This window comes from Crotalus tigris, unplaced genomic scaffold, assembly GCF_016545835.1.
Source record: "Crotalus tigris isolate CLP2741 ecotype Arizona unplaced genomic scaffold, ASM1654583v1 scf7180000020588.15403103151:6194809, whole genome shotgun sequence".
Lineage (NCBI taxonomy): Eukaryota > Metazoa > Chordata > Lepidosauria > Squamata > Viperidae > Crotalus > Crotalus tigris.
In genome coordinates, this window is record NW_024098092.1 from 4282958 (window position 1) to 4307500 (window position 24543).

Consider the following 24543-nt stretch of genomic DNA (forward strand, 5'->3'; position numbering starts at 1 on the left):
CTGAGGACTGTGGGAAACCGTGAGGATGAAAAGACTCACCAAAGTTTGGGGGTATAAATATGGGATGGAGGAGAGAATCTGGGTTGCAAAGCGAGTTTTTTTGTTTTTTTCCCCCTCTCCTCTAGCTGAGCAAGGATGACGCCTTCCAATCTCATCTTCCTGGACCAAAACAGGCTGCTGACCCCTAAGGAGAAAAACAAAGTGAGTAGAAATTGAAAACTGGGGAGGGGGTAAAGAAAAAACAAAACAAAAAAGCAGCGGACTTTAAGGTGAGATGCTGTTTCAAGTCTTTTTATGCACCTCCTTTTTTCTCTCTCTCTCTCCTTCCTTCCTTCTCTGGCAGCTGAGAAAACCCATGATTGAAAAAATGCGCCGGGACCGCATGAACAGCAGCATCGAGCAGCTGAAACAGCTGCTGGAGAAGCAGCTGCAAAGCCAGCAGGCCGGTTCCAAGCTGGAGAAGGCCGACGTCCTTGAAACGGCCGTCGGCTACCTGAAGCATCACAGCCGCTGGCAGAGTACAGGTGTGTCAATCAATCAAGAAGAGACTGGACAGACACTTGTCCGAAATGGCAACAGGGTTTTCCGCTCGGGCGGGCGGGCGGGGGGGGTTGGACTAGAAGACCTTTGAGGTCCCTTCCAACTCTTGTTTTCGCTTTTGTTTTCCATTTGGGCTACAGATAGCCTGATTTATTTTTAATGATCGGTTTATTAAATGCGTATGCTGCCTATCTCACTGTTGGGTGACTCTTAGCGAGAGGTTAAAAACAGCAGTATAAAACGTGAAAAGTTTCAAAAAGGATGGGTATTTACATTAAAATGAGCAAAGGGAGCCAAGGGAGGAGGCAAAATACAAGTGGGGTGAAGGTAGGATGGCCCTAACTAACCCCTAGCTAACCTTGATGGGGTTCAAAGCAACATCTAGCGCAGAGAGTTTTTCTTTCCTTAATTCCAGCATTGCTGATCAGAAAGTCCTTGTTACCCAGTGTCATGAAACCCTTTTAAGTCAATTTAAATGTCCCTGTTCGGATGGGTAAAGGGTTTGTGTGCTTTACTCAAAGAAAAACCAATTTTATCCCGTTTGGGGTGATTTAGCACCGGTTTCGTGTTTGAGCCGGTGGATGCCTGGAAAATGGGCACACTTCCCCCACCCTGCACCCTTGTGATCCACTGCGTCAACCTTGCCTCCCAAGGGGTTTCAAAGGGACTAGAAGCTTGATGCAGAAAAAGTAAATGTCAATATTTTTTTTGGGTGGCTTTCCCAACAGGGTCCGCTCCCAAGGAGAGGGAAGTGGACTTCCAAGAAGGCTACGCCAGATGCCTTCAAGAGGTCTCCCGGTTCCTGCTCCTTCACAAAGTCCACCCCCAGACTCAGAAGAAGCTGATGTATCATTTTCAACACACACCCCTGCCCGCCTCGTCGTCGTCTGCTCATTGGACGCAACCCGCTCTCAAGAGCCTCCGATCTCTTTGGCGACCATGGATCGAGTCCAATAGAGGATGAAGAAGGAAGACTCTTCTCCTTTGATTTATTAGCCGGCCTCCTCTTTGTTTCCTTCCTTTTGGGGGAAGGATTTGATGTCTCTTTCCCCTTTTGGAAAAAAAAAGAAAGAATATTATTTATTCTCAAGAGGAGGGGAAGCAGAGGGTGAGGCTGGCAGAGGGGACAGGGGAAGTGAGAAAGGCCCGCCTGGAAACGCACCAGGTGGCTGGTGGGACTTTTTAGCCGCCTGGTCCCACGTGAGGAGAGTGTTAAGAAACCTGGTTTCCCTGCTGCTCTAACCAGGTTTAGCTGGTGGGAAAAAAAGTTGCTTTGCAACCCACCCACCCGCGAAGGGGGGTGGGTTTGGGACCCCTTTTTCCTCTCCTAGGAAAAGCCCACGTCTTGCTTTATATTAAAGAGAAGGGGTGCTTAATGGTTGGATGTCATACATTTGGCAAGTAAAAGGACGGCCTGCGTTTGTGGGGTGCTGTGTGTGGGGGGGGGAAGTTGGACGTCTCCTTTCAGACCAGCGTTGCTGTGTCTTGGAGGGGGACGACAAAGGAGGGTGTGTCTGGGGGGGGGGCGTTTGTTCTGCAGTGGGCATACTGTGTATGCGGTTTGTTTGAGAAAATAAATACAGACCTGAAAAAGGCAACCGTGTCTCTGTTTTCTGGGCCTCATTGGGGGTGTGTGTGTGTATGGAAATTATAAATAAATACATCCTCCCTGGCTTTGTGAGCCTTCAAAAAAGAAAAAAAGAGTTTTTTTAAAAAAGGTCCAATGTCATGCTCTTCCACGCCATTTTTTCCAACTTTTCCTGCAACAGATATTTAGATTTTTTGTAGCTATGGGGCATCCTACACAGCTCCCCACCTCAGAGGTCTTCTAGCCTGACCCCCCTGCTCAAGCAGGAGACCCTAGACCATTTCAATCCATCAATCAGAATACAGCTGGAAGGGACCTTGGAAGTCTTCTAGTCCAACCCCCTGCTCAAGAAGGAGACCCTATACTATTTTAATCAGAATACAGCTGGAAGGGACCTTGGAGGTCTTCTAGTCCAACCCCCTGCTCAGGCAGGAGACCCTGTACCATATCAATCAATCAATGAATCAATCCATCAATTAAAATAAAACTGGAAGGGACCTTGGAGGTCTTCTAGTCCAACCCTAGACCATTTCAGACAAATAGCTGTCCAGTTAAATGACAATGCCAATTTTCGATTCTTAGCAGACACATAGACTGCTTTCCGCCAGAAATAATATTTCCCTAATAATCAGTGGTTAATAGCCCATCCCCAATTTCTTGCGGCTTGAAAAAGAAGAGGTCAAAAAAAGAACTCATAATCCTGGGTGGGGCAAGAGAGCTGGTGGTTTAACTCTGAGGTTTGAAACAAAGGGCATGTCCCGTGGGGACGGGGTGGTGGTGAAAAACCTCTCCTGAGCCAGTTATTCATCAAATACTTCAATCTTTATACACTGAAATAAGATATTTATCGTAAGCTTCTCTCCGGCGATTGCAAAAGGCTGAAATCATAGCGCTTCATTCCTGCCCTCTAGCGGCCAGAAATGGAATGAAAGTCCTGCAAAAAAGGGTTTATTTCTGTTCAAAAGCGCCGGATAGTGTTCTTCTCCATCTTTTACAATAACCCTGCAAGGTGGGCCACGCTGGGGGCAAAATATCCTGAATATTTTGAATTCAAAACTCCCCCAACTTCTGGAAGTTTTGAGAGTTTGAAATACAAACTCTTTTATAAATGCAAAGTAGAAAGAAGAAAAAAGAAAGAAAGAAAGAAAGAGAAGGAAGGAAGGAAAGAAAGAAAGAAAAAGAGAAGAAGGAAGGAAAGAAGGAAGGAAGGAAAGAGAAAGAAAGAAAGAAGGAAGAAAGAAAGAAGGAAAGAAAGAAAGAAAAAGAGAAGGAAGGAAGGAAGGAAAGAAAGAAAGAAAGAAAGAAGGAAAAAAAGAAAAAAAGAAAGAAAGAGCAAAGAATGGGGAAAAAAACCAACCAACCACTAAAACTTCAGAAAAAAGCGTTGTTCATTTTAATTCTTCCTCCTTCCAAACCCACAGATAAGGATCTGAAGCAAAAGGAAGGGAGACCAACCATAGATCTTAGTAACCGGGTGTTAAAAACAGAGAGAAGTAACTGCAGGGGAAAACCAATATTGTCTGTTTTCCATTTAAAGAAGCTGAAGTCTCCATTTTTATTAAAAAAAAAAAATCTCTCTGCTGCGTCAGCAACATTTTTTTACCCGCCAATCTGAAGGGCTGCAAAAGGAAATGTGATCTTAGCCAGCCGTAGAAATCAGCAAGATTTTTAGGCAAAGGCCGAGATAGGCAGAAATGATTAACTGTCTCCATTAAGATAAAACAGTTGAATCTTAATTTCAGTTTTAAGCAAGGCACCGATGGGAGATGGGTGGTGATACCAGCTGAATGAATGAAATGAAATGAAATGAAATAAATTCAGAAATCGTAGGCGCTCCATCACTGGAGGTTTTTAAGAAGAGACTGGACAATCACCTGTATGAGATGGTGTAGGTTCTCCTGCTTCAGCAGGGGGCTGGACTAGAAGATCTCCAAGGTCCCTTCCAGCTTCTATTCTATTCTATTCTATTCTATTCTATTCTATTCTATTCTATTCTATTCTATTCTATTCTGCTATATTTAATATTGTGAAACATCTGCCTCTCCAAGACTCGAGAGGTGTACAAAATTGCAAAATCCAGGCTAAACATCTGGCTGAAATGATGCAACCCACCCTAATAAAACCCTTGGTGTTGACAACACCAGCATCGGTCAGTTGCAAAAGGCTACTTGGCTGGGAACAGCTGACATCCTGCGACGCTCTCTTTCACATTATGAAACATCTGCCTCTCCAAGACTGGAGAGCTGCACAAAATTGCAAAATCCAGGCTAAACATCTGGCTGTCACTGTGCAACGAACCAGAACACAGAATCAAAGAAGACCTTGATCAGGTTTTCCGAGCTGGCAGCAAGGAAACTCGCTGAATAAACAATATACACAAAGGATCCAGATCAGGAAATGAGGCTACTGTGAGAGCTGGAGAGAAAATTATTTTCATTTTCACTTCAACTTTCGACAAGACTGGATCTCTCTGGCTGGAGGGGAAAAAAAAACACTTTCTCCAGGAGAGAAAGGGCTAATTTCAGAGGAATTAACAAAATAAATAAAATCAAACGATCGGAAGAAGTTTGGGATGCCGTGCAGGGAAGCCATTGACTGGAAAGCAACTTCAGAAAGCCTTGATCCTATGGCTTTCCTTCTCTCTCTGGGATCGCTGTAATTGGGGGGAACATGTTCCTGGTAAGTCCATGCTTTAAAATGGAAGAGAATCTATATAGCAAAAGCTTTCAGTCGCCCTTCAGAGCCAGGAAATATTAGCCGGTGGAACGGTCTGCCACTTGAAGCAGAGGTGGGTAAAAGAAAGCAGAAGGGCTCTTTATTATTATTATTATTATTATTATTATTATTATTATTATTATTATTCAGAGGTGGTTGGTTTTGGTGGGGTTCTTGCAATTCTGTGAATGACAGCTATCACCAGGGACTAGAAACTTGTGCTGCGGTTGGGGGGGGGGTCAGCCATGCAAGAAGTGTGAATTTCTACTGTCTGGCTTGGAGACAAGGCGAAGCTCTCTGGTGTCTTTTGGTGTGTGTCTTTCTCTTCCTTTTTCCAGTAACTCAGGGAACAAAAGTGAAAATGCTCTGAACAAAACAGGAGTCAGGGCCAATGCCAGATTTTGAAGCATTAATTGGCTTCCAAGGCAGAATCTGGGTCCCCCCCCCTCCTTCCCCACGGCTGGCAGAGATTTGCAGGGGCAGGCATTGACCCCCCAATGAGAAAAGTGCCCTGGAAAACCCTAAAACCCGTCCTTAGATGGAGGGGTTCAAATGTGTCGTGTGAACTCAGTTCCCAAATGCAGGAGGGAGAAAAAATGGGCTATTTGTGGCTAGGGGATTGTAACTGTATTTATATATATATATATATATTTTTAAAAAGTTGGGGGTCAGAGACTCAGATTGGGGGGGTGTGCCGACAGGGGTACAGCCCTACAATGATTGGGGGGAGGGTTTAAAGTCAGTGGTGGGTGGGGCCAAACGCCGGGGGGAAAAGTGACTTACGACTGTTTTTCACACTTAGCGACCGTTGCCTGCGTCTCCGCGGTCACGTGATCAAAATTCAGATGCTTGGGCAACCGGCTCGTAGTTATGTCCCCGGGGGGGGGATCTCGCAAGCCCCCTTTTGCGACCTTTGGACCGGCAAAGCCAAGGGGGAAGATTCATTTAACGACCGTGTGACTGACTTAACAACTGCAGCAGTTGGGAAGGGAAAAAAGTCATAAAATGGGTCAAAACTTAGGTAACAACCGTCTCGCTTAGCAACGAAAAGCTGGGGCAGAATTGTGACCGTTAAGTTCTCACCGTAGGAACTGTTTTCACAACAGCCCTGCGGAGTAGGCCAGGCCGAGAATCCCAGATCTCTGTCAAGCTACAAAATTTCACCCAAGTCCCCAGTTTGATCTATCTTTTCATATTCCCAGAAGGGCTGGCCGTCCCCCTCCCCACTTCCCGTTCTTTAAAGTCCCAAATTGTAATTTTGAACTTCCTCGCAGAACTAAAAGAGAAAGGAAAAGAAGAAAAATAACAACATCTTCCCTTTTTTGTCAGGATGGGGATTTTTTTTTTCTTAGAAAAAATAAAAGAGCTTTTTTTTTTTTTGCCACAAGCGCTAAGTAAAACCTGAGTGGGTGGGACCTGGAAAACCCAGAGAATTGCTTATTTTTATTTTTTGCACGTCTCGCTTTTTTCTGGTATGTGTGTGTTTGCCTGGCCGGCCACTCCCTGGATGCAAAAATCCGGAGGAGAATGCAGAAAAATACCGACGGTGTCATAAACAGAAGAATCTCATGATTTGCCAGCGGACTTCTTCCTAGTCAAGAAAAATCCAATTTTCCCAACTTCGAAATTCTCTTTTCTTGTCAGGAAATATTACATTTTAAAAGGTGGAAAAAAGTTGGAGGAAATTCCACTTTCACCAACCTGGTTTGTGCTCAGATTTCAATGGATTTTTTTTCTTTCAGGCAAAGTTGATGCCAAATTTTACCGTTTCCTGTAATGTTTTGTTGCTGGCGTTAAAGTAAAAACAGTGATAAAGGTGCCAATGAAAGGGCAGAATTACATTTTCCGGGAAGACCAGAGTGCGTTGCGATTCATTTTTTGAGTCGAATATCCTCTCCATTTCCTTGAAAGGAGATTTGAGTCAGCCAAAGGATCAAAGCCGCTTTTTAAAACGAATTAACACATTTTTTTTTTTTGCTAATTTAGCTACAGGGTTTTTTTTTTTCCTGGTGATTTCAATCTGACTCAGGGTAGAACTTGCCTGAAAATGCATTGCAAAGCCGTTTGTTAAGATCTACCTAGTCAATTCTGATTTTTTTTGCAGCTTGTGCAGCAAAAATGAAAAGAAAAAAAACCAGGGCCTTCATTTCTGCTTTCATCTTATTTACTTTCCAGGTTAAGCTAATATTTTTCCTGGCTCTTTTTAAATCTGCATGCTCCTGGTTAAATTTTAGTTAAAGTTAGACTTACTTACAGTGCCTGAAAAAAAAAAAAGCAGAATTTGAGGCCGTGCATGGTCATGCAAACCTGTCAACTAACCCTTTTATGCAATTATTGCAAAACAGCAGTTGTATAGCTGCTGTTTGCACAGAACAGGAATTCCCCAGGTCTTCTTCTTATGGAAACGTGGAAAATTGAGATTGTGCCAACTCCAAACCCTCTTCTAAATTTTAAAAGTCTCTTCTTGAAAAATCTCCCAGAGATGGAGCCCCCACAACTTCTGGAACCTGATTAATTGTTCTCAGTAACCTTCTCCTGAACTGTGTGTGTGTGTGTGTGTGTGTGTGTGTGTGTGTGTGTGTGTGTGTAGCTACCCTCTGTCAGCTTGGAGAGAGGCGTGGAAAAAAGAGCCTTTGAGTCATTTCCAAGATCACAAGCCCTGCGGGTTGTTCCCCCCAGCTCTGCAAATCAGCCAGCAAGCTGGAGCCAAAGATTAAATAAATGTAAATATAAGTTTCCCTAGCTGGGAAGCCAGGTGACCCCTGCCCCCTTCGCCGTATCCGGGAAGATGGTTGCACCTTTGCCAAACCAAATGGACATTTCATCTTCTGCGCTTAATTGCCATTTCCTTCCACCTTAGCTCTGGAAAGAAATAATTTAATTTTATTTCTATTTCTATTTTCTATTCCCAATTTCCTTGGTTCTCGACCGCCGTGCAATGCAGGAAGGGCTCTCCGAAAAAGACTCTCGGAATTACGAGCGGTCCTCGAATTACGACGTTCATTTAGTGGCCGTTCGACCCTGGAGAGGGGATAAAAGGGGACTGATGATCGTTTTTTTCACACTTACGTCCCCGTGGTCGCGGGATCGAAATCCGGAGGCTTGCCGAGTGACTCGTATTTATGATGGGCGCAGCGCCCCGGGGTCCCCTGGTTTCCCCTTTGGTGACCTTCTGACCGGCAAAGTCAATGGGGAAGCCATATTTGCTTAACGACCGTCTGGTTATCTGAACAACGGGCAGCGATTCGCTTAACGACTGCGGCAAGAAATAGGCGTAAAACGAGGCACTTAATGGCCCCTCTTGCTTAGCAACGGAAATTTTCGGTTTCCGTAAGTCGAGGACTAACTGTACAGACCCAAGAAGGATCTGAGGCTGCGACAGCTGAACTACTAGTTAGGACCTCAAACGATTATTTCCTGTTGTAGGCCAAAAATATCAGCTGCCTTGGGAACCGCAGCTGGGAATTTTGAACGGGAAAACAGCTGTCATGTTTACTAAAACCCCAGGAAACATTAAGGGGAAAAAACAAATATCTCGGAAAATTAGATCCAGGCACTAGCAGAGACAGAGAATGAGAAGAATAAGAAGTAAGAGTTAAAAAGTGGAGGAATGAATATCAAACTTTTCTTGCTTGTTTGTTTATCTTTACACAAATTGAGTTGACTCCGTTGAAAATAAGATTATGAATAATTTGAAGGAGCAGCTCCCAAGGGAAGGGCCATAGGTTGTTCCAGCTCTTCGCTTTTTTCTGCACATAACTGCAGCGGAGATGGAAAGTAGACCACCCAGTGATCCTTCCTCCATTCTGCATCATGAAAGCATCAGTTTGATGCATGAGGGTGATGTCCACAACCTTCAAGTGAAGGTTGAATAGAATAGAATAGAATAGAATAGAATGACAGAGTTGGAAAGGACCTTGGAGGTCATCTAGTCCAACCCCCTGCTCAGGCAGGAAACCTGGGCCTAGACCATTTCAGATAAATAGCTGTCCAGTCTCTTTCTTAAAAACTTCCAGTATTGGAGCATTCACAACTTCTGGAGGCAGGTTGTTCCACTATTTTTCATACTTACGATCGTCGCAGCATGTGATCAAAATTCAGACCCTCGGAAACTGACTCGTATTTATGACGGTCGCAGCGTCCCGGGGTCATGTGACCCCCTTTTTGTGACCTTCTGACGAGCAAAGTCAACAGCCAGATTCAGTTAACGACTGTGTTACTAACTCAACAACTGGGGCAAGACATCACAACTGACTTTGGGCTCAGATGCGGTCCTTGACTACCTGTCCATTCTTTCTATCCTGCTGCTCAAATGAAGCAGGAAAAATTTACAGAAGCGAAACATTACATGTTAGGGCAAAGTCCAGAAATAAATCTTTTTTTTTTTGTCCTGAGTAAACTCTGCTTGGAAAACAAGAGTCAGACAGTCGGGAACTGAACTGCAAAATGGAGTTTTGAGACTGGATTTTATCTTTGCTTCACGCCTTAGTTCTGAATCAATTATATACTGTAGAATTTTAAAAAATAAAAAAAAAGGAGTGGAATTGTTACCTTGCAATACAAATATTTCTTCTTCTTCTTCTTCTTCTTCTTCTTCTTCTTCTTCTTCTTCTTCTTCTTCTTCTTCTTCTTCTTCTTCTTCTTCTTCTTCTTCTTCTTCTTCTTCTTCTTCTTCTTCTTCTTCTTCTTCTTCTTCTTCTTCTTCGTCTTCTTCGTCTTCTTCTTCTCCTCCTCCTCCTCCTCCTCCTCCCCCCTTTCTATGAAAGATGCTTCGCCTGGCCGTAGTCATTCACCTGCTGCTCCTTCGGAATGCCTCTTCCTGTGAATCGTGGGAATACTCCATTGAGGGGGAGTGTTGTCCCAAGTGTGGCGCAGGTAGGTGAAGAATCTCTGTTCTGCATGGCAAGGAGAGGGGCTGAAGGGTGGAAGAAACAGGTTGAGTTGAGATTGAACACAGGACATAGAATAACAGAGCTGGAAGGGGACCTTGGAGGTCTTCTAGTCCAGCCCCCTGCTCAAGCAGGATCCCTAGACCATTTCAATCAATCAATCAATCAATGGAAGGGACCTTGGAGGTCTTCTAGTCCAGCCCTCTGCTCAGGCAGGAGACCCTAGACCATTTCAATCAATCAATCAATCAATCAATCAATCAGAATAGAGCTGGAAGGGACCTTGGAGGTCTTCTAGTCCAGCCCCCTGCTCAAGCAGGATCCCTAGACCATTTCAATCAGTCAATCAATCAGTCAATCAATCAATCAATCAATCAATCAATCAGAATAGAGCTGGAAGGGGACCTTGGAGGTCTTCTAGTCCAGCCCCCTGCTCAGGCAGGAGACCCTAGACCATTTCAATCAGTCAATCAGTCAACCAATCAGAATAGAACCCCTTCTAGCCCTAGGATTCTGTGATTCTTTTGGATCTCTTTAACCTAGGACTCCGAGTTTTAAGACACTGCACCAGGGGTTCGGGTACATCCTGCGTTTCCTGCAACCCTGGCTGGTTTACCGAGCATCCCAACGGATTGACCAACTGCTTAAAGTGCCGGGAATGCCCTCCAGGTAAAGGGACAAACCGATCGATCTAACGAGCAGATTAGCCGAGGGATTCTCTGGGCGGGATTGCTCGAGTTTAGGAAACGGGTTTTCTGTTACCCCCGTTTTTTTTTTTTTTCTTCCTCCCATTTTTATCCTAGCCACCAGGAAAATGCAATCAATAGATCAATTAATCAGAATAGTGCTGGAAGGGACCTTGGAGGTCTTCTAGTCCAACCCCCAGCTCAGGCAGGAAACCCTAGCCTAGATTATTCCAGAAAAATGGCTATCCAATCTCTTCTTAAAAACCTCCAGTGATGGAGGACCCACAACGTCTGGTGGGAAGCTGTTCCACAGGTTAATTGTCCCCACTGTTAGGAAGTTTCTCCTTTAATTCTAGGTTGCTTCTCTTCTTGATTAGTTTCCATCTATTTTTTTCTTGTCTTGCCTTCTGGTGTTTTGCAAAATAAGTTGACCCCCTCTTCTTCTTTGGGGCAGCTCCTCAAATATGGGAAGACTGCTATCACGTTTCCCCCCCCCCCCCGGTCCTTCTTTTCTCTAGACTGGCCAAAGCAGATTGAGGCTGGTGGGGGTCGGGCTATAGGACCTCAAGAGGACCCAGCATTTGTGAACATGTGTCGTTCTGCCTTGCAGGAAATCACATGCAAGTTAAAGAGCGGTGCCACTACACGAAGAACACAAAATGCACCTGCCAGCCAGGTTTTTTCTGTATACACCAACTGGGGGAAGATTCCTGCGACGTGTGTGTGAGGCATACAATCGCTCCTCCTGGCTTCAGGGTGACACAACTTGGTAAGAACCCCTACGACGCACCTTTCTGGTCACACCTGTTAAGTGGATCGCTGCAGTTATTTAGTCGCACAGTTGTTAAGCCACCCATTGACTTTGATTGTCGGAAGGCCACAAAAAGGAGATCACATGACACCCCCGGGACACGGCGACCGTCGTAAATGTGAACCGGTTGCCGAGCGTGTGAATTTGGATCAGGTGACCATAGGGACGCTGCGACGGGTGTAAGTGTGAAACGACGGTCCTAAGTCAGGTTTTGGGGGGGGCCGTTGTAACTCTGAACGGCCACTGAATGAACTGTCGTAAATCAAGGACTACGTATATGTAAAACTGTTCCCCTGATGCCGAAAACCACTCACAGGCTCCTTCTCTCTTGCTCCGTCATGCGCTGAGCCTACGGAGACCCTGTCAATCTTTTTTCGTTATTTTTACAGGCACCGAAAATGACGATGTGCTATTTGAGCCCTGTCCTCTGGGGACATTTTCAGCTAAAAAAATGTCATTTTCTTGCATGAAATGGACCAAGTAAGGACCTTTCAGCTGCTTTACTAATGTGGTTTCTTTGAAACCACGTCCTTTAAAAAAATCCTTCTCTCTCTTTTTCTAATAATTTCTGCTTCTCCTGGTTTTTAATCCAGCAATCTGCACAAATTTTAGCTGTTGTCCTCACCAGTTTGTCTACAATGAACTGTCTCTCTCTGGTGAATGAATACTTAGGAGCATTTTCAATTCTTTTATCTTTTCTCCTTCCTTCCTTCCTTCCTTCCTTCCTTCCTTCCTTCCTTCCTTCCTTCCTTCCTTTTCCCTTTCCTTCAATGTTTTTTTTTCTTTCCTATTTCCCTTCCTTCTTTCCTTCCTTCCTTCCTTCCCTTTCCCTTTCTTTCTTTCCTCCAATGTTTCTTTTTCTTTCCTATTTTCTTTCCTTCTTTCCTTCCTTCTCTTTCCCTTTCTTTCCTTCAATGTTTCTTTTTCTTTCCTGTTTCCCTTCCTTCCTTCTTTCCTTCCTCCCACCCTCCCCTCCTTCCTCTTTCCTTCAAGGTTTCTTTTCCTTTCCCATTTTCTCTCCCTCCCTCCCTTCCCTTTCTTCTTCTGTCAATGTTTCTTTTCCTTTCCTTCTTCCCTTCCTTCCTTTCTTTCTTTCCTTCCTTCCTCCCTCCCCTCCCCTCCTTCTTCTTTCCTTCAATGTTTCTTGTTGTCTTTCCTCAGTTGCAGTGAGAAAGGCTTACTCGAAAAACACACAGGCAATGCCACTTCCGATGTGGTCTGTGGGCCCCAACCAAAATACCTTGAAATAATTTTGCCTGTAATCATCAGTTTGCTGATCCTGGCCCCGGTTTTAACCTTTGTACTGTGGAAAAATAAAAAGTGCCTGAAAGGTAGGTAGGTGTGTGTGTGTGTGTGTGTGTGTGTGTATGTACATGGCAGTTATAATGATATCAGTGCCAATTACAATAGCTATAAACAGTTGATCTTTTTTTTTTTTACTCCTATTTTGAAGCAAGCCACAAAGTGGGGGAATAAAGGTGATGAATTAGTTTTGCTTCCAGAGTAAAACTATAAAGATGATCAGGTCAGCAACACCCTGAGCAGGGGGTTGGACTAGAAGACCTCCAAGGTCCCTTCCCCACTCTGCTATTCTATTCTATCCTTGGCTGAAAATGCCAAGGTTAGTTTACCATCTAAGACAGGGGTCTTCAATCTTGGCCCTTCGATGACTGGTGGACTTCAGCTCCCAGAATTCCTCAGCCAGCGTGCCATAAATTCTGTATTTCCCCCATCTAAGCATAAAAAGTTTCACTGGTTGGGGAGAAAATAAGTGGGAGTGGGAGGGGTTTTGCTAATTTAGCCTTTTAATGTTCAGTAAAACAGAATGCACATTTCTAAGAAAATGTCTTTTTTTTGGTTTGCAGCACTCGGCAAAAGACAGGTAAGCAGGAGGCGTTTTTTGTTTGTTTGTTTGTTTTAACCAAAAAGTAATAATAATAATAATAATAATAATAATAATAATAATAATAATAATAATAATAATAATAATAATAATTATGGAAGAGACCTTGGAGGTCATCTAGTCCAACCCCCTGCTCAGTCTTGCAATGCCCTTTGGATTTGATAACTTCGGGGTCCCGCTTTAATTTCTCGTCATTCCCATGCTCCGAGAATGAGACTATACAATTAATTAAAAAAAAATCAAGCATTTTCACGCACAAAACCTGAGGTCTCCTTTCCTGCGAATTCTCCCGTCCTCAAAGCTGCGACACCGTGGGAGCTGTCACAAAATGGCAGCCACGGGAGGGGAAGCAACACAAAAGAACTTCATTCATCCTTTCAGGGGGAATTGTAAAAAAAAAAAAATTCAGCTGTGAAACCTTTGCTGATGGTACAATCCATATAATAATGGTACAATCCATTTTACAGAAGCCGTTTGTCTGAAATGGTATATAGGGTTTCCTGCCTGAGCAGGGGGTTGGATTAGATGACCTCCAAGGCCCCTTCCAACTTCATCATCATCATCATCATCATCATCATTATTATTATTATTATTATCATTATTATTATTATGCTGTGGGTTTTCCATCTCTGGCGGCTTTTAAGAAGCTGGAGGGCCACCTTATGGGGACGGTTTTAATTATGTTTTCCTGCACAATGGGAGGTTGGACTAGATGACCTTCAGGGACCCCCCAACTCCAGAATTCCATGATTCTTTGTGTCCCCTGACCCAAAGACCTAGGGGAAGGTTGTGCCCCATCTAATTCTCATTGATAAATGAGTGTAAATTCTGAATCATGTAATGATTTTTTTTTTAAAAAAAATTATCTTGGTTTTAGGCAGAGGAACTACCTTACACCGTGCCAGAGAAGGAAAGTATGGTAAAACCCGTGCAGGAAACTAACCCGAATCTTGGACAGCCAAGTTACGCAAACCTTTGAGAGGCGACAAGGTTTACAACACTACTGTGGCCGGCCACTCCTTGTGCGATTATGGGTGGGAAAAGACTCCGAGGAAGCTGATTTGTAATGGATCACTTGGACCTTCTCCGTTGGGATCTTTCTGAAAGGATCCTGCTCCAGATTCAGCTAGAGAAGGTGGGCTAAGCTGAAACACAGGAAGATCTAAAGAGTGAGCCAAGCTCTCTTCCCAAGGAAAAGCAAGACTGATCTTCCCAGACAAAGAACACTAGGAAAAAAAATGACAATAAGGGCCACAATTTTTCCCGGTCTCTGGCGAGCATGCAGGAGGTTGGACTAGAAGACCTTCAGAGGTCCCATCCAGCCTTCCGACGCCACGATTCCAAAAGGAAAGGCCATCTGAATACAGGTAGTCCTCGATTTACAACAACGGAGCCCAAAAGTTTGGTTGCTAAGTGTGATATTTGTACGACTCTTTCTTGCCCCTGTTGTTAAATGGTCACAAAAGGGGATGACCATCATAAATATGAGCCAGTTGTCAAGCAAAACTGATTTTTGTTCATGGGACGACGGTCGTCAGTGTGAAAAATGGCCGTAAATCTTTTTTTTTTTTTTTGGTGCTTTTGCAACTTCGAACAGTCAATTAAATGAGCCGAGGACTGTCTGTATTGCAAAAATATAACCCATCTTTTCAGTGAGAAACAGGGTGGAAAGGAGAAGGAATTGCAAAAGTGTGTATATGTGGATCACGGACAAACAACTTACTCTGTCCTTGGAATGCTTTGCAATGCTTTCTAACAAATCTAACGTAGTTTTTTTTCTCCAGGACGGAGAGGAACCGTTTCTAAATATGATATATAAATAAACTCAAAATTTGTCTGCTACGTGGCTGGGGAATTCTGGGAGTTGAAGTCCACCTATGCTCAAGGGGCTGAAGTTGAGAAACACTGCACTACTGTATAGAATAATTGCTGATTAAAAAAAGAACAAATTTTCGGGCAAATTTCTTCTACTCTCCAATCTTTGTTTTTTTTTTTTCCGTTGGGAACTTGTTTCCCCTTAATATTTACTTTTTAACCTCACTCCCCACAGAAATGGGAGGGAGGGTGAAAATTATGTATAGTTTGCCTTTGGGTTAATGGTGGGGTATTAAAGACCGGATTAAAATCGAATTAATCAAGAAATAAACAAAACGGATTTGAAAGAGGGGATTCCCGATCTTCCTTGAAGAAGGATTTTAAATCTTGGCACGGTAAATGGACTCAAAGACTTTCCCGTTCCTGTAATTGTTCCTTGGCTTAATTAGGGCACGTAGTTGTCGGCTTGTGAGCACGACTTAAATTTCTGTGAATTTCTGTTAAGTTAGTTACAGAGTTGTCAAGTGAATTTGGCTTTGCTTGTCAGAAGTTTGACCCCGGGAGATGCTGCAAAACCGTCATACATACCAGTCAGTTGCCAATTTCGATCACGTGACCACGGAGATGCTCCAACGGTCGTAAGTGTGAAAAAACGGTCATAAATCACCTTTTTCAGTGCCGTTGTAGCTTCAAACCGTCACTAAACGAACTGCTGTAAATTGAGGACATTAAGGATGATGAAGGATTGATTAAGAGTTGAGAATGATTGTAAAGGGTTATGATGAATTGTAAGGATGAAGGATTGTGGTTAAGGATTATGATTAATTTTTAAGGATTAATTACGGATTTTTTTTTTTTTTTAAAAAGTTACTGACAGGATGCTGAGGTTGAGGAAGAGAAAAACGTGCAGTCTTTGTATCTGGCCTTGCCCAAACTTGCTTTAACTGGCAAAAATTTTCACTGGGCTGTAATTTTGAGTGTGAACAAAAGGGGCACGTGGTGCCTTTTTGTATCCACGCAGCAATCATATTAATTGCGTTGAATTAAGCGCAGCCTTTCAAGCATGGTGTCCCAGGCGCGGAAGGTGGAGGACCTCAAATGTCTTCAGAGGTTCTCCAGAACTTTGGATGTTCGGTTGAGAGTCCTCATCTTACTTAAGGAGATGGATGGCTGAGGAATTCTGGGAGTTGAAGTCCACAAGTCTTGAAAGTGGGCAAGCCTGGAGACCCCCGTGAGCTAGGACATTGTCTTCATTTGCTTCCTGGAGGTATGAGTGCTCCATCGCTGGAGACCTTCAAAAAAAGACTGGACAGCCGCTTGTCCAGCATGGTGTAAGGTCTCCTGCCTTGGAAGAGGGGTGGACTAGAAGACCTCCAAGGTCCCTTCCTGCCTTGTGATTCTATGACTTGAGGACAAGACGGGTCCTTTACTGATTCCGTGCCAACTCATGCTGGCCGAGGACCGAAGGGAAATGAAGTCGGCACATCCGAAGACAAAAAGGTTGCCTAGATATTCACAGAGGGGTAAACGAGGATGAAACGGCTTCTGCTTTTCTTCCAGGAAGTTAAAACCAGGTAACTGCCCAAGCAGGAAGTGAGAGGAAGCAGGAGACAAGTCTGAAGTTGAAGCATTCAACTTCACATGTTGGAAAAAAAAGCTCAAGAAACTGCTTAATAAGTCAAATTCTTCCTCCAAAACTTGGTTATCCAATCAAATGTCTCCCTCTTTAGTTAACCGAATTTTGTAGCCAGCAAAAGGAAAGGAGAAAAAAAAACACCAAGAACGATGCGATTGTTAGACTTAATTAAATCGATAACAAGAAACACGTTATTGAATTCCGCAACCCGAGGCCTGCCGTTTAATTCTGGCTTTTAGCTTTTGAAGGCCAGGGCTGTTGTGGTCAACCAGGAGGCCAAACTTTGCAGTCGTCCACGCTTCTTCGTAATGGCCAGCTGCGAAATAAGTGTGGGCGGTCCGTAGGAAGGCTTTGGATACCTCCTCCCTCCTGTGATCGGCGAGGACATGGCTCAGGGCCAAGGGCTGGTCAAGCTGTAGGGCGTGAATAAATTGCTTTACGGCCAGCTCCTCCTCCGAAGTGGACAGCAGCAGGTGTCCCCAGGAACAGAAGTCCCCAATTTGAGTTTTCAAGGTGTTGGTGCTGTGTTTTCGCACCACCATCTGGATATCTGCCAGAGCGCTCCGGTAATCTTCCAACTGGGTCCAGCAAGCAGCCCGCTGGCGAAGATATTGTGGGTTATTGTGGCTTGCCAAGGTAGCTAAGGTGAGGTATTTGACAGCTCCTAGGGGACACTGGTCTTTCAGCATTGCCTTCGCTTCTCTGGCTGCAACCTAGAGATAAAGATGATGGTGGTTACCCCAGTTCTGCCTTGGCTTAATTCTCCATCACACACCTAGGTGGCTTAGCGTGATGTCACACATCCAAGCCGACAAAAAAGTTCAGGAGGCTGAGATGTTCTGACTGTGCTTTGCCTGGGAATCAAAATGCTCGCCTTCTGCAGGTCTTCCAAACCTTCGTCTCTAACCTGAAGACCATCTCAGTGGTCCAGAAGTGTGGTGACCTGGGGCCTTTTGAAACACAGCCCTTAAAAATGAGAGGGCCAGAGGCGAAAACATACAAAGAACAGTTGCAGGAATTGGGGAGGTCTAGTTTAATGAAGAGAAGGAGGAGGGGGGGACATGATAGCAGTCTTCCAGTATCTCAGGGGCTGCCCCAAAGAAGAGGGAGTCAAGCTATTCTCCAAAGCACCTGAAGGCAGGACAAGAAGCGACGGATGGAAACTAACCAAGGAGAGAAGCAGCCTAGAACTAAGGAGAAATTTCATGACAGTGAGGATAATTAATCAGTGGAACAGCTTGCCACCAGAGATTGTGGGTGCTTTTAATAAGAGGCTTTTAATAAGAGATTGGACAGCCATAGGCTGAAATGATGTAGGATCACCTGCCTTGAGCAGGGGAGTTGGACCAGAAGACCGCCAAGATCCCTTCCAACTCTGTCATTCTGTTAAATGTAGCGTTTAAACTGTCAAAGTGCCTTAGAATCAAAAGTACGTTGTCTTTCCACATCGGTTAAACCAAAAAAACCAAGAATAAATAGGATTTCTTGGATGTCCCACAAGATGAGAACGTAGTGGCTTTGTTTTCTAAACCTGGGTTTGATGTGTTATTTAAGTGGGTGGTGGACGTACCTGAGCAAGATTTAGCCGCTGGTTGGCATCTAAAAACCCCATCAGGTGCTCTAAGTCCTTGTGTTCCTTTGCTGCTAAGGTGGCTAAAATGTGGATTCCGTTCAAGTTCCCCAATATCGCTTGCAGAATTCCCAGCCGAGAGTTGACGGCATCGTTGGGTTCACTTTGCCCAAAGATCTTCTGGAGATACGACAGAGCAGTCTTGGGTCTTCCTGCCAGCCAAAATCAAGACAGAAGTTAGACAAAATCAACAGCTAGACAAATCCTCTTTTAACTTGGAGTGTTAGCGATGAACCCAATAAGTTATTCTCATTTTTTTCCTCCATTCTTCCTCTTCAATATAACGGGTAAAAGGGTTCTCCCCACATCCCTGTCCCTCAAAAGGGATGGGTGATGCTCAACTGGACCGTGACACTTGACAAACAGCTGTAGAAATGTGGGGTGTTCATCAAAGCGGGGTGTTTTCAAATCTGAAGGATAGAAATAGCCATGCTGCTGTGGAGGGAAGATCGGTCCATAGCTAGGACACCCAACTTTAATGTTCCAGTAGTAGGTACCTAGAGGAGAAATATCTAAATAAGCTTGGTGTCCAAGCTAGACCTACTTGTCCTTTTGTCTATGGAGATTCTCAGTCATCCATGGTGGTCCCAAAGATGCTTTTTTTTTCAGGAGGCAATTGGATGTTCTCATTTTTCTTGGAGACATTTTGCTTCTCAACCAAGAAACGTCTTCAGCTCTCACTTCAGATCCTTCCACTCCCAACCATCCAGTCAGAGCTGAAGAAGCTTCTTGGATGAGAAGAGAAACGTCTTCAAAGAAAAACAAGAAAGTCCAGTTGCCTCCTGAAAAAAAAAAAAAAACCTTTGGGACACCTGTCCTTCCTGCTCCCCAATTTGGGGACCTGTTCTCCTGGACGTTATTCCTGATCTCTCCTACCCCTTGCGATTTGGAGGTCAACACAAAGGATGTGGGTTTCGTTGTCCTGGTTGTCCATTTCCACCAAGGCTTCTCCCACTTTGGAGAGGTCCTTCAAGGTTTCTGCCGCAAGGGGGTCTTGGCTACGGCCAAGGTCCATCAACGCATCCTTGCAGTACTCCAGCAGCCAAGAGCGAATTTGGATTTGAGTGTCCGGCTTTAGAGAGCAGATTTCGGCCATAGCTGAGGCTGGATCCCCTTGGAGAGCTGAGATCAGATCTTGTGTTGACTCCTGCGGAGGAGAGTGGAGACATGGTCTAAGCATTGAAGTCCTTCCTTTTGGGAAGATCTAAGGAAGCAAGGGGCACGGAATAGGACTGCGTTTCTCCAACTTCAATTAAAAATTGAAGCAATAATGGATCCAATTTGACATCTCGCAACATTTGGGCTTCGCTGAACTTGATTGCAACGGGCTGAGAAGCTGAAGTAATTCTAATTCACCGATGTATTTTGTCTCTGTTCGTCATCCCTTTATCAGCTGGGTCTGACTTCCTTCCTTCCTTCCTTCCTTCCTTCCTTCCTTCCTTCCTTCCTTCCTTCCTTCCTTCCTTCCTCCCTCCCTCCCTCCCTCCCTCCCTCCCTTCTTTCCTCTCCGTTCTCTATCATTATGATGAATATTCAAAAACAACAATCAAAACAATGAAATGCAATTTCCACCTTCTTCTGATGCAGGGCCAGGTGAATGAACGCTTTCCCACAAAGAGCCCGGGTGTTTCTCGGATCTTCTTTTAAGACAGCCTTAAAATCAAATATGGCTGTTTTCTTCTGTCCCAGCAGCCCGTAACAACGAGCGCGCAGCAGAAGGGAATCGACAGCCTTACCCCCTAGGCAAAAATAAAAAAAATAAATGGATTCAGTGCTTTCCATCTGGATACATTAACCTTGAAAGGGACAATATGTTTATTCCGATTTGAAAAAACATTTTTACCCTGCCCTTCTGTCTCATCCTTAGAGCTGGCAGCCTCCCCGCTTTTTTAATGAATAATTTTATTAGAGGTTACAATTACAACAGTAAAAACTAACACAAACTGGGGGTGGTGGTGGGGGGAAGAGATAGAGGAATAAAAAGACAGTGTGAAGGAAAAGAAAGAAAACATCGTTCAATAAGAATAGCCAGTCAATTGCTAATTGGAGACTCTCCCTTTATTCCATTAACTAGATTCCAATCTCTGTTATCTGAAGGAAACTGCAGGGTTTCCCCAAAAAGATTAAAGATTATTAAATTAACGGGTGGAAGATTATTAAAGAAAGATCCAATCTAGAACTAAGGAGGAATTTCCTGACTGTGAGAACAATTAATCCGTGGAACGGCTTGCCTCTAGAAATTGTGAGTGCTCCATCACTGGAGGTTTTCAAGAAAGGGTTAGGCAACCATTTATCCAGAACAGAATAGGGTCTCCTGCTTGAGCAGGGGAGGGGTGGACTAGAAGACCTCTGAGGTCCCTTCCAACTTTCAGCCATTCACTTTAAAAAATGTGAAAGACTTTCATCAGAGGCATTCCAGTGTCGTGTTTTTCCAATCTCGGCCACTTTTAAGACACGTGGACTTCAATTCCCAGGATTCCCCAGAGACTTCTAAGCCAACCAGCCTACCCCAGAGGGTCGTTGTTTTTGGACGCAAAAGGGAGGGCAGAAACTTTTCTGCTGGAAAAGAGGGAAAGAGAGCAGAGGAAGGCAACTTCTAAGCCAGTGGTTCTCCACCTGTGGGTCGGGACCCCATTTGGGGTCGAACAACCATTTCACGGGGGTCGCCAAACAACGCAGTCCGCCAGTTCCCCCCCCCCCCTTTTCCTTAGCTGTGCTACTCCCTTTTATTCTATTGGCTTTTGAAAGCCAATAGAATAGACTCTCTTGAATAGAGTCTAATTCTATTGGCTTTCAAAAGCCAATAGGAATTGTCCAGGCTGTCTCTGCCCTGCTGAGCCCGCCAAAAGTCCCATTCTGCAAACGGTGCTGCACCAGTTGAGTAGTCCTCGACTTACGACCGGTTGAGTAGTCCTCGACTTACGACCGGTTGGGGGTTGCGGCATTAAAAAGGTTGAGAACTACTGTGCTAAAGGAAAGGAACATAATTTGGGATCGTCTCACCGCCCGCGGGGATGGCCAAGGAGAGGTAGGCAACGGCTTCCTTCAGATAAACCTCGCCTGGTTCGTTTTGCAGGACAGCCACAGCCCTGGTGTGACAGTGGCTTTTCCACAGGACTCGGTCGTCTTCTTTTAAAACCTTCACAAAGGCCTGGAGGCAGGACAAATTGCCTGTCTGAATCAACTTCTTCAAGTACTAGGCGGGAAAGAAAAGGAGAATTATGGACGGTGGTTGGCATCCTCAAATGTTAAGCTGCCTAGGAATGCGGGACACTTGGGAGCTGAATCCCAGAAATACCAGTTGCTAAGTCTGTCCCCAACTGGGGTCACGCGACCCTCTTTTGAGACCTTCTGACAATCAAAGTCAATGGGGGAGAAGTCCGATTCGCTTAACAACCAGGTTACTAACTTAACAAGCGTGGTGGGAAAAGTCGCAAAATGGGGCAAACCTCACTTAACAAATGTCTTAAGCCACTAAATCTGGCGCTCCGTTGTGGTGGTAAATCGAGGCATATTTATTGATACCCCTATTCTCCTTAATAATGCAAAGCATGCCTGTGAAATGGCCCATTCTTCCATTTCAAAGGCAGGAGCGCCCTCTGCTGGACACTGGCTAGTATTTCCGGACCAGCTTTTCCACAAACCATTCTCATATTTTCTTCCTAAAGGAGCTTTTGCAGCAATCAATCTCCCGTGTGCAGGTGCTTCGCTGAGAAGCACACAGGTGAGATTGGTCAGCCTTCGCTGACCGTTTTGTTTTGCAGGGAAAAAGTGGATTTCCCCCCCCACCCCAATACTCCCACAAAGAGAGAAGCAACCTGGAACTAAGGAGACATTTTCAGACCGTTAGAACAATTAACCAGTTCATAAAGTTGCTTAAAATCCCAGGAATTCGGGCGACGGCGAAGGGAGCTTTGATTTCTCACCTGGTTGCAGTCAGGGACGCGGCCTTTCCTCAGCTGGAAAAGAGCCAGCCGGGCCAAAAGGGACGATTTCTCCGAGTCCTTGGAGAGGGCCAGCCGAAGGATCTTGTGGGCTTCTTCCAGGCGATCCAGTTGGTACAAAGCATCGGCGCACAGCAGCCGCGACGCCTCGTCCGAACTGTCCAGTTCCAGAAGCAGAGAAGCCAGTTGGTGGATCCCAAAGGGATCCCTGGGCGAAGCGAGGAGGAAAGGGCAGAGGTGAGGGGAGAAGAGTAAAATTCAGGATAGCAGCCTGGCAGGTTCAGAGATTCGGACCTGTAGCTTGCAAAAGATTGGAGTAATTCTGCGTTGAAAAATTTTAGCAGGGAGGGAAGGGACGAAGGAAGGAAGGTCACTTGGGTGAGATGGGTGGCACAGAAGTGTGATGAATAAATAAATAAAAAAGAAGGGAGGGAGGAAAAAGAAGATAGAAAAAAAGAAAGGAAGAGGAAGCAGAGAAAGGAAGAAAGAGAAAAGTTAGGAAGTAAGCAAGGAAAGACAAAAAAATGAGAGAAAAAGAAAATAGAGGGAGGGAGAGAGGAAGGAAGGAAGGAAGGAAAGAAGGAAAGAAAGAAGGAATGAGATGGGAATGGGAGGAAGGAAGAAAGAAAGGAAGGAAAGAAGGAAGGAAGAAGATGGGAATGGGAGGAAGGAGGGAGGGAGGGAAGGAAGGAAAGAGAAGGAAGGAGAGAAGGAAAGAAGGTAGGAAAGAAGGAAGGAAGGAAGGAAGGAAGGAAGGAAGGAAGGAAGGAAGGAAGGAAGGAAGGAAGGAAGGAAGGAAGGAAGCTTGGTTTTCCAAGCTAGCTGACTCACCCGTCCTTCTGGAGGCCGTCCATCCATCCCGTTTTCTCCAATCGGTCCTCTGACCTGCCACGGACTTTCTCCTTCCTCTCCAGCATCTTCTGCACTTGCTCCTGAAGGACGAGCAGGAGGAACCCTCTCTGGTTCCAGGGGACGTAGGCCTTGATCACAAACCCGCTTTCTTCGAACCTGAGTCCGCAGGCGGTCAGGTAATCCAAGGCGGTGAGATACGGCTGGCCAGCCCAGGCACGGATCAGGCCCCGTCCGCACAGGGCCTTCACGCAGCTGCTGGGATGCGGCGTACCGTCTTCCAGGACCGCTTGGAAGTCTCCGAGGGCCTCTGCGTGGCGCTTGGCATGAAGGTGGCAGAGCCCGCGCTGGGCCAGGAGGGTGTTCCGGTAGGTGGCTTCTGCAGAGGCCAAGAGGCGGTTGCAAATCTCCAAGGAGGCTGGGACGTTACCTTCCAGGAGGTAGCAATCTGCTAAGCGGACATTTAGTTCCCGCAGAGATCCCGGGGCGATCCGGATGAGAAACTGGAGCGTACGGAGGACGGGAGGAATCAACTCTTGACCACCGTTGCTCCGGACTTCGTTCCTGACGCGGACGGCTTCTCTGTAAGCGGAAAACTCCGCCTCCAGGACTGCCCGGCTGTCCTTCTCCACTCTTCCAGCCTCTCCTGGAGAGAAGAGGGCTTCAAAGGAGATCTTGGCCAGCTCGGGGTGAGCCTCAAAAGCGGCCATGAGGTCCATCAGCATCTGCGAGACGTGGCCTCCGATGGCAAAGAAAGCCGCGGCTCGGAGCATCCGAAGACTTGAGGTCTCCTCGTCGCTGGAGGAGAAGGCTTCTAAGGCCCTGCTGGAGAGGGACACGCATTCCTCGTACATGCGACGCTCCAAAAGACGCTTGGCCTGAATGTGACAGACCCGGAGGTCCTCAGGGGCTATGGCAGCCAGGAAGTCATAGCAAAGGTCTTTCCGGCTAAGTATCTCCTTCGGATCGTTGTCTTGAAGCGAGAGGCAGTCCAAAGAAGCCTGGATGATCTTCTCCGTGTATCTCCTCTGTCTCCGGCTCATGAACGTCACCGTCTCGTTCCGATCTTCCACAAAGGCCTGAAGGTACTCCGCGATCCCGTCTTGGGAGTGCGTTTGGGACAGCACCAGGGCCAAAGCGTGGGTGAGAAGCAGCTCCACGCAAGGGTGGACCTCCAGCAGAGAGTCACACTGGGTGGCCACCTGGTGGGGGTGGCCCGCCTTGAACAAAGCTTCCATTCTGAAGAGCGAGGCGGTCACGTTGTGGGGGTCGAAGGCCAGGAGAAAAGCAGCCACCGTTGCCACGCTGAGCGGCGGAGGGTCCAAGGGTCCCTCAAGCTTCGGAATGGGGCTTTCACCTTGACACCAGCTCTCCAGTAGGGCGACCATGTTGGCCTGGACCTCCTTCTCCAGAGCCACCATCTTCTTGATGGCCATGGGGGAGCAGAGAAGGGATCCAGCGACATAGAAGGCAGTGGCCAATGGGAGTTCGCCGTTGGCTAGTTGCCGATCCCCTTCTTGGCAAAACTCTCCAGCTT

The 24543-nt window shown here is 45.7% G+C and overlaps 3 protein-coding genes across 16 annotated transcripts in view; 2 read left to right on the forward strand and 1 right to left on the reverse strand.

Moving 5' to 3' along the window:
- Window positions 1-40: 40 nt before the first annotated feature.
- LOC120319220 (transcription factor HES-5-like) lies at window positions 41-2372 on the forward strand. Its single transcript, XM_039367842.1, has 3 exons — window positions 41-201; window positions 344-524; window positions 1269-2372. The coding sequence occupies exons 1-3, from the start codon at window positions 136-138 to the stop codon at window positions 1502-1504; spliced, it is 483 nt and encodes a 160-aa protein (XP_039223776.1). The 5' UTR covers window positions 41-135; the 3' UTR covers window positions 1505-2372.
- Window positions 2373-4292: 1920 nt separating this feature from the next.
- TNFRSF14 (TNF receptor superfamily member 14) lies at window positions 4293-15093 on the forward strand. Of its 2 annotated transcripts, none has more exons than XM_039367839.1 (8): window positions 4293-4916; window positions 9610-9718; window positions 10276-10401; window positions 11029-11187; window positions 11619-11709; window positions 12391-12560; window positions 13095-13111; window positions 14010-15093. In XM_039367839.1, the coding sequence occupies exons 2-8, from the start codon at window positions 9610-9612 to the stop codon at window positions 14109-14111; spliced, it is 774 nt and encodes a 257-aa protein (XP_039223773.1). In that variant the 5' UTR covers window positions 4293-4916; the 3' UTR covers window positions 14112-15093. The 2 variants fall into 2 exon arrangements, with proteins under 2 accessions (XP_039223773.1, XP_039223772.1); XM_039367838.1 differs by having other exon boundaries at window positions 4295-4807.
- Window positions 14692-24543, reverse strand: part of TTC34 (tetratricopeptide repeat domain 34) — an 88905-nt gene continuing 79053 nt past the window's right edge. For all 13 annotated transcript variants that reach the window (XM_039367831.1, XM_039367828.1, XM_039367830.1 and 10 more), the window contains 7 exons: window positions 22989-24543; window positions 22140-22365; window positions 21217-21409; window positions 19786-19952; window positions 19090-19360; window positions 18154-18365; window positions 14692-17296 (listed from right to left, as the gene is read on the reverse strand). The exon at window positions 22989-24543 is cut by the window's right edge and continues 71 nt beyond it. In XM_039367831.1, the coding sequence (XP_039223765.1) occupies window positions 16775-17296; window positions 18154-18365; window positions 19090-19360; window positions 19786-19952; window positions 21217-21409; window positions 22140-22365; window positions 22989-24543 (3146 nt within the window). In that variant the 3' untranslated portion in view covers window positions 14692-16774. The remainder of the gene's footprint in view (window positions 17297-18153; window positions 18366-19089; window positions 19361-19785; window positions 19953-21216; window positions 21410-22139; window positions 22366-22988) is intronic.

Coding starts and splice junctions, on each gene's coding strand:
- LOC120319220 (XM_039367842.1), top strand. CDS start 136: ATGACGCCTTCCAATCTCATCTTCCTGGACCAAAACAGGCTGCTGACC. Junction 202..343: donor CCCCTAAGGAGAAAAACAAA/GTGAGTAGAAAT, acceptor CTTCTCTGGCAG/CTGAGAAAACCCATGATTGA. Junction 525..1,268: donor CAGCCGCTGGCAGAGTACAG/GTGTGTCAATCA, acceptor CTTTCCCAACAG/GGTCCGCTCCCAAGGAGAGG.
- TNFRSF14 (XM_039367838.1), top strand. Junction 9,719..10,275: donor TTGTCCCAAGTGTGGCGCAG/GTAGGTGAAGAA, acceptor TCTTTAACCTAG/GACTCCGAGTTTTAAGACAC. Junction 11,188..11,618: donor CTTCAGGGTGACACAACTTG/GTAAGAACCCCT, acceptor TTATTTTTACAG/GCACCGAAAATGACGATGTG.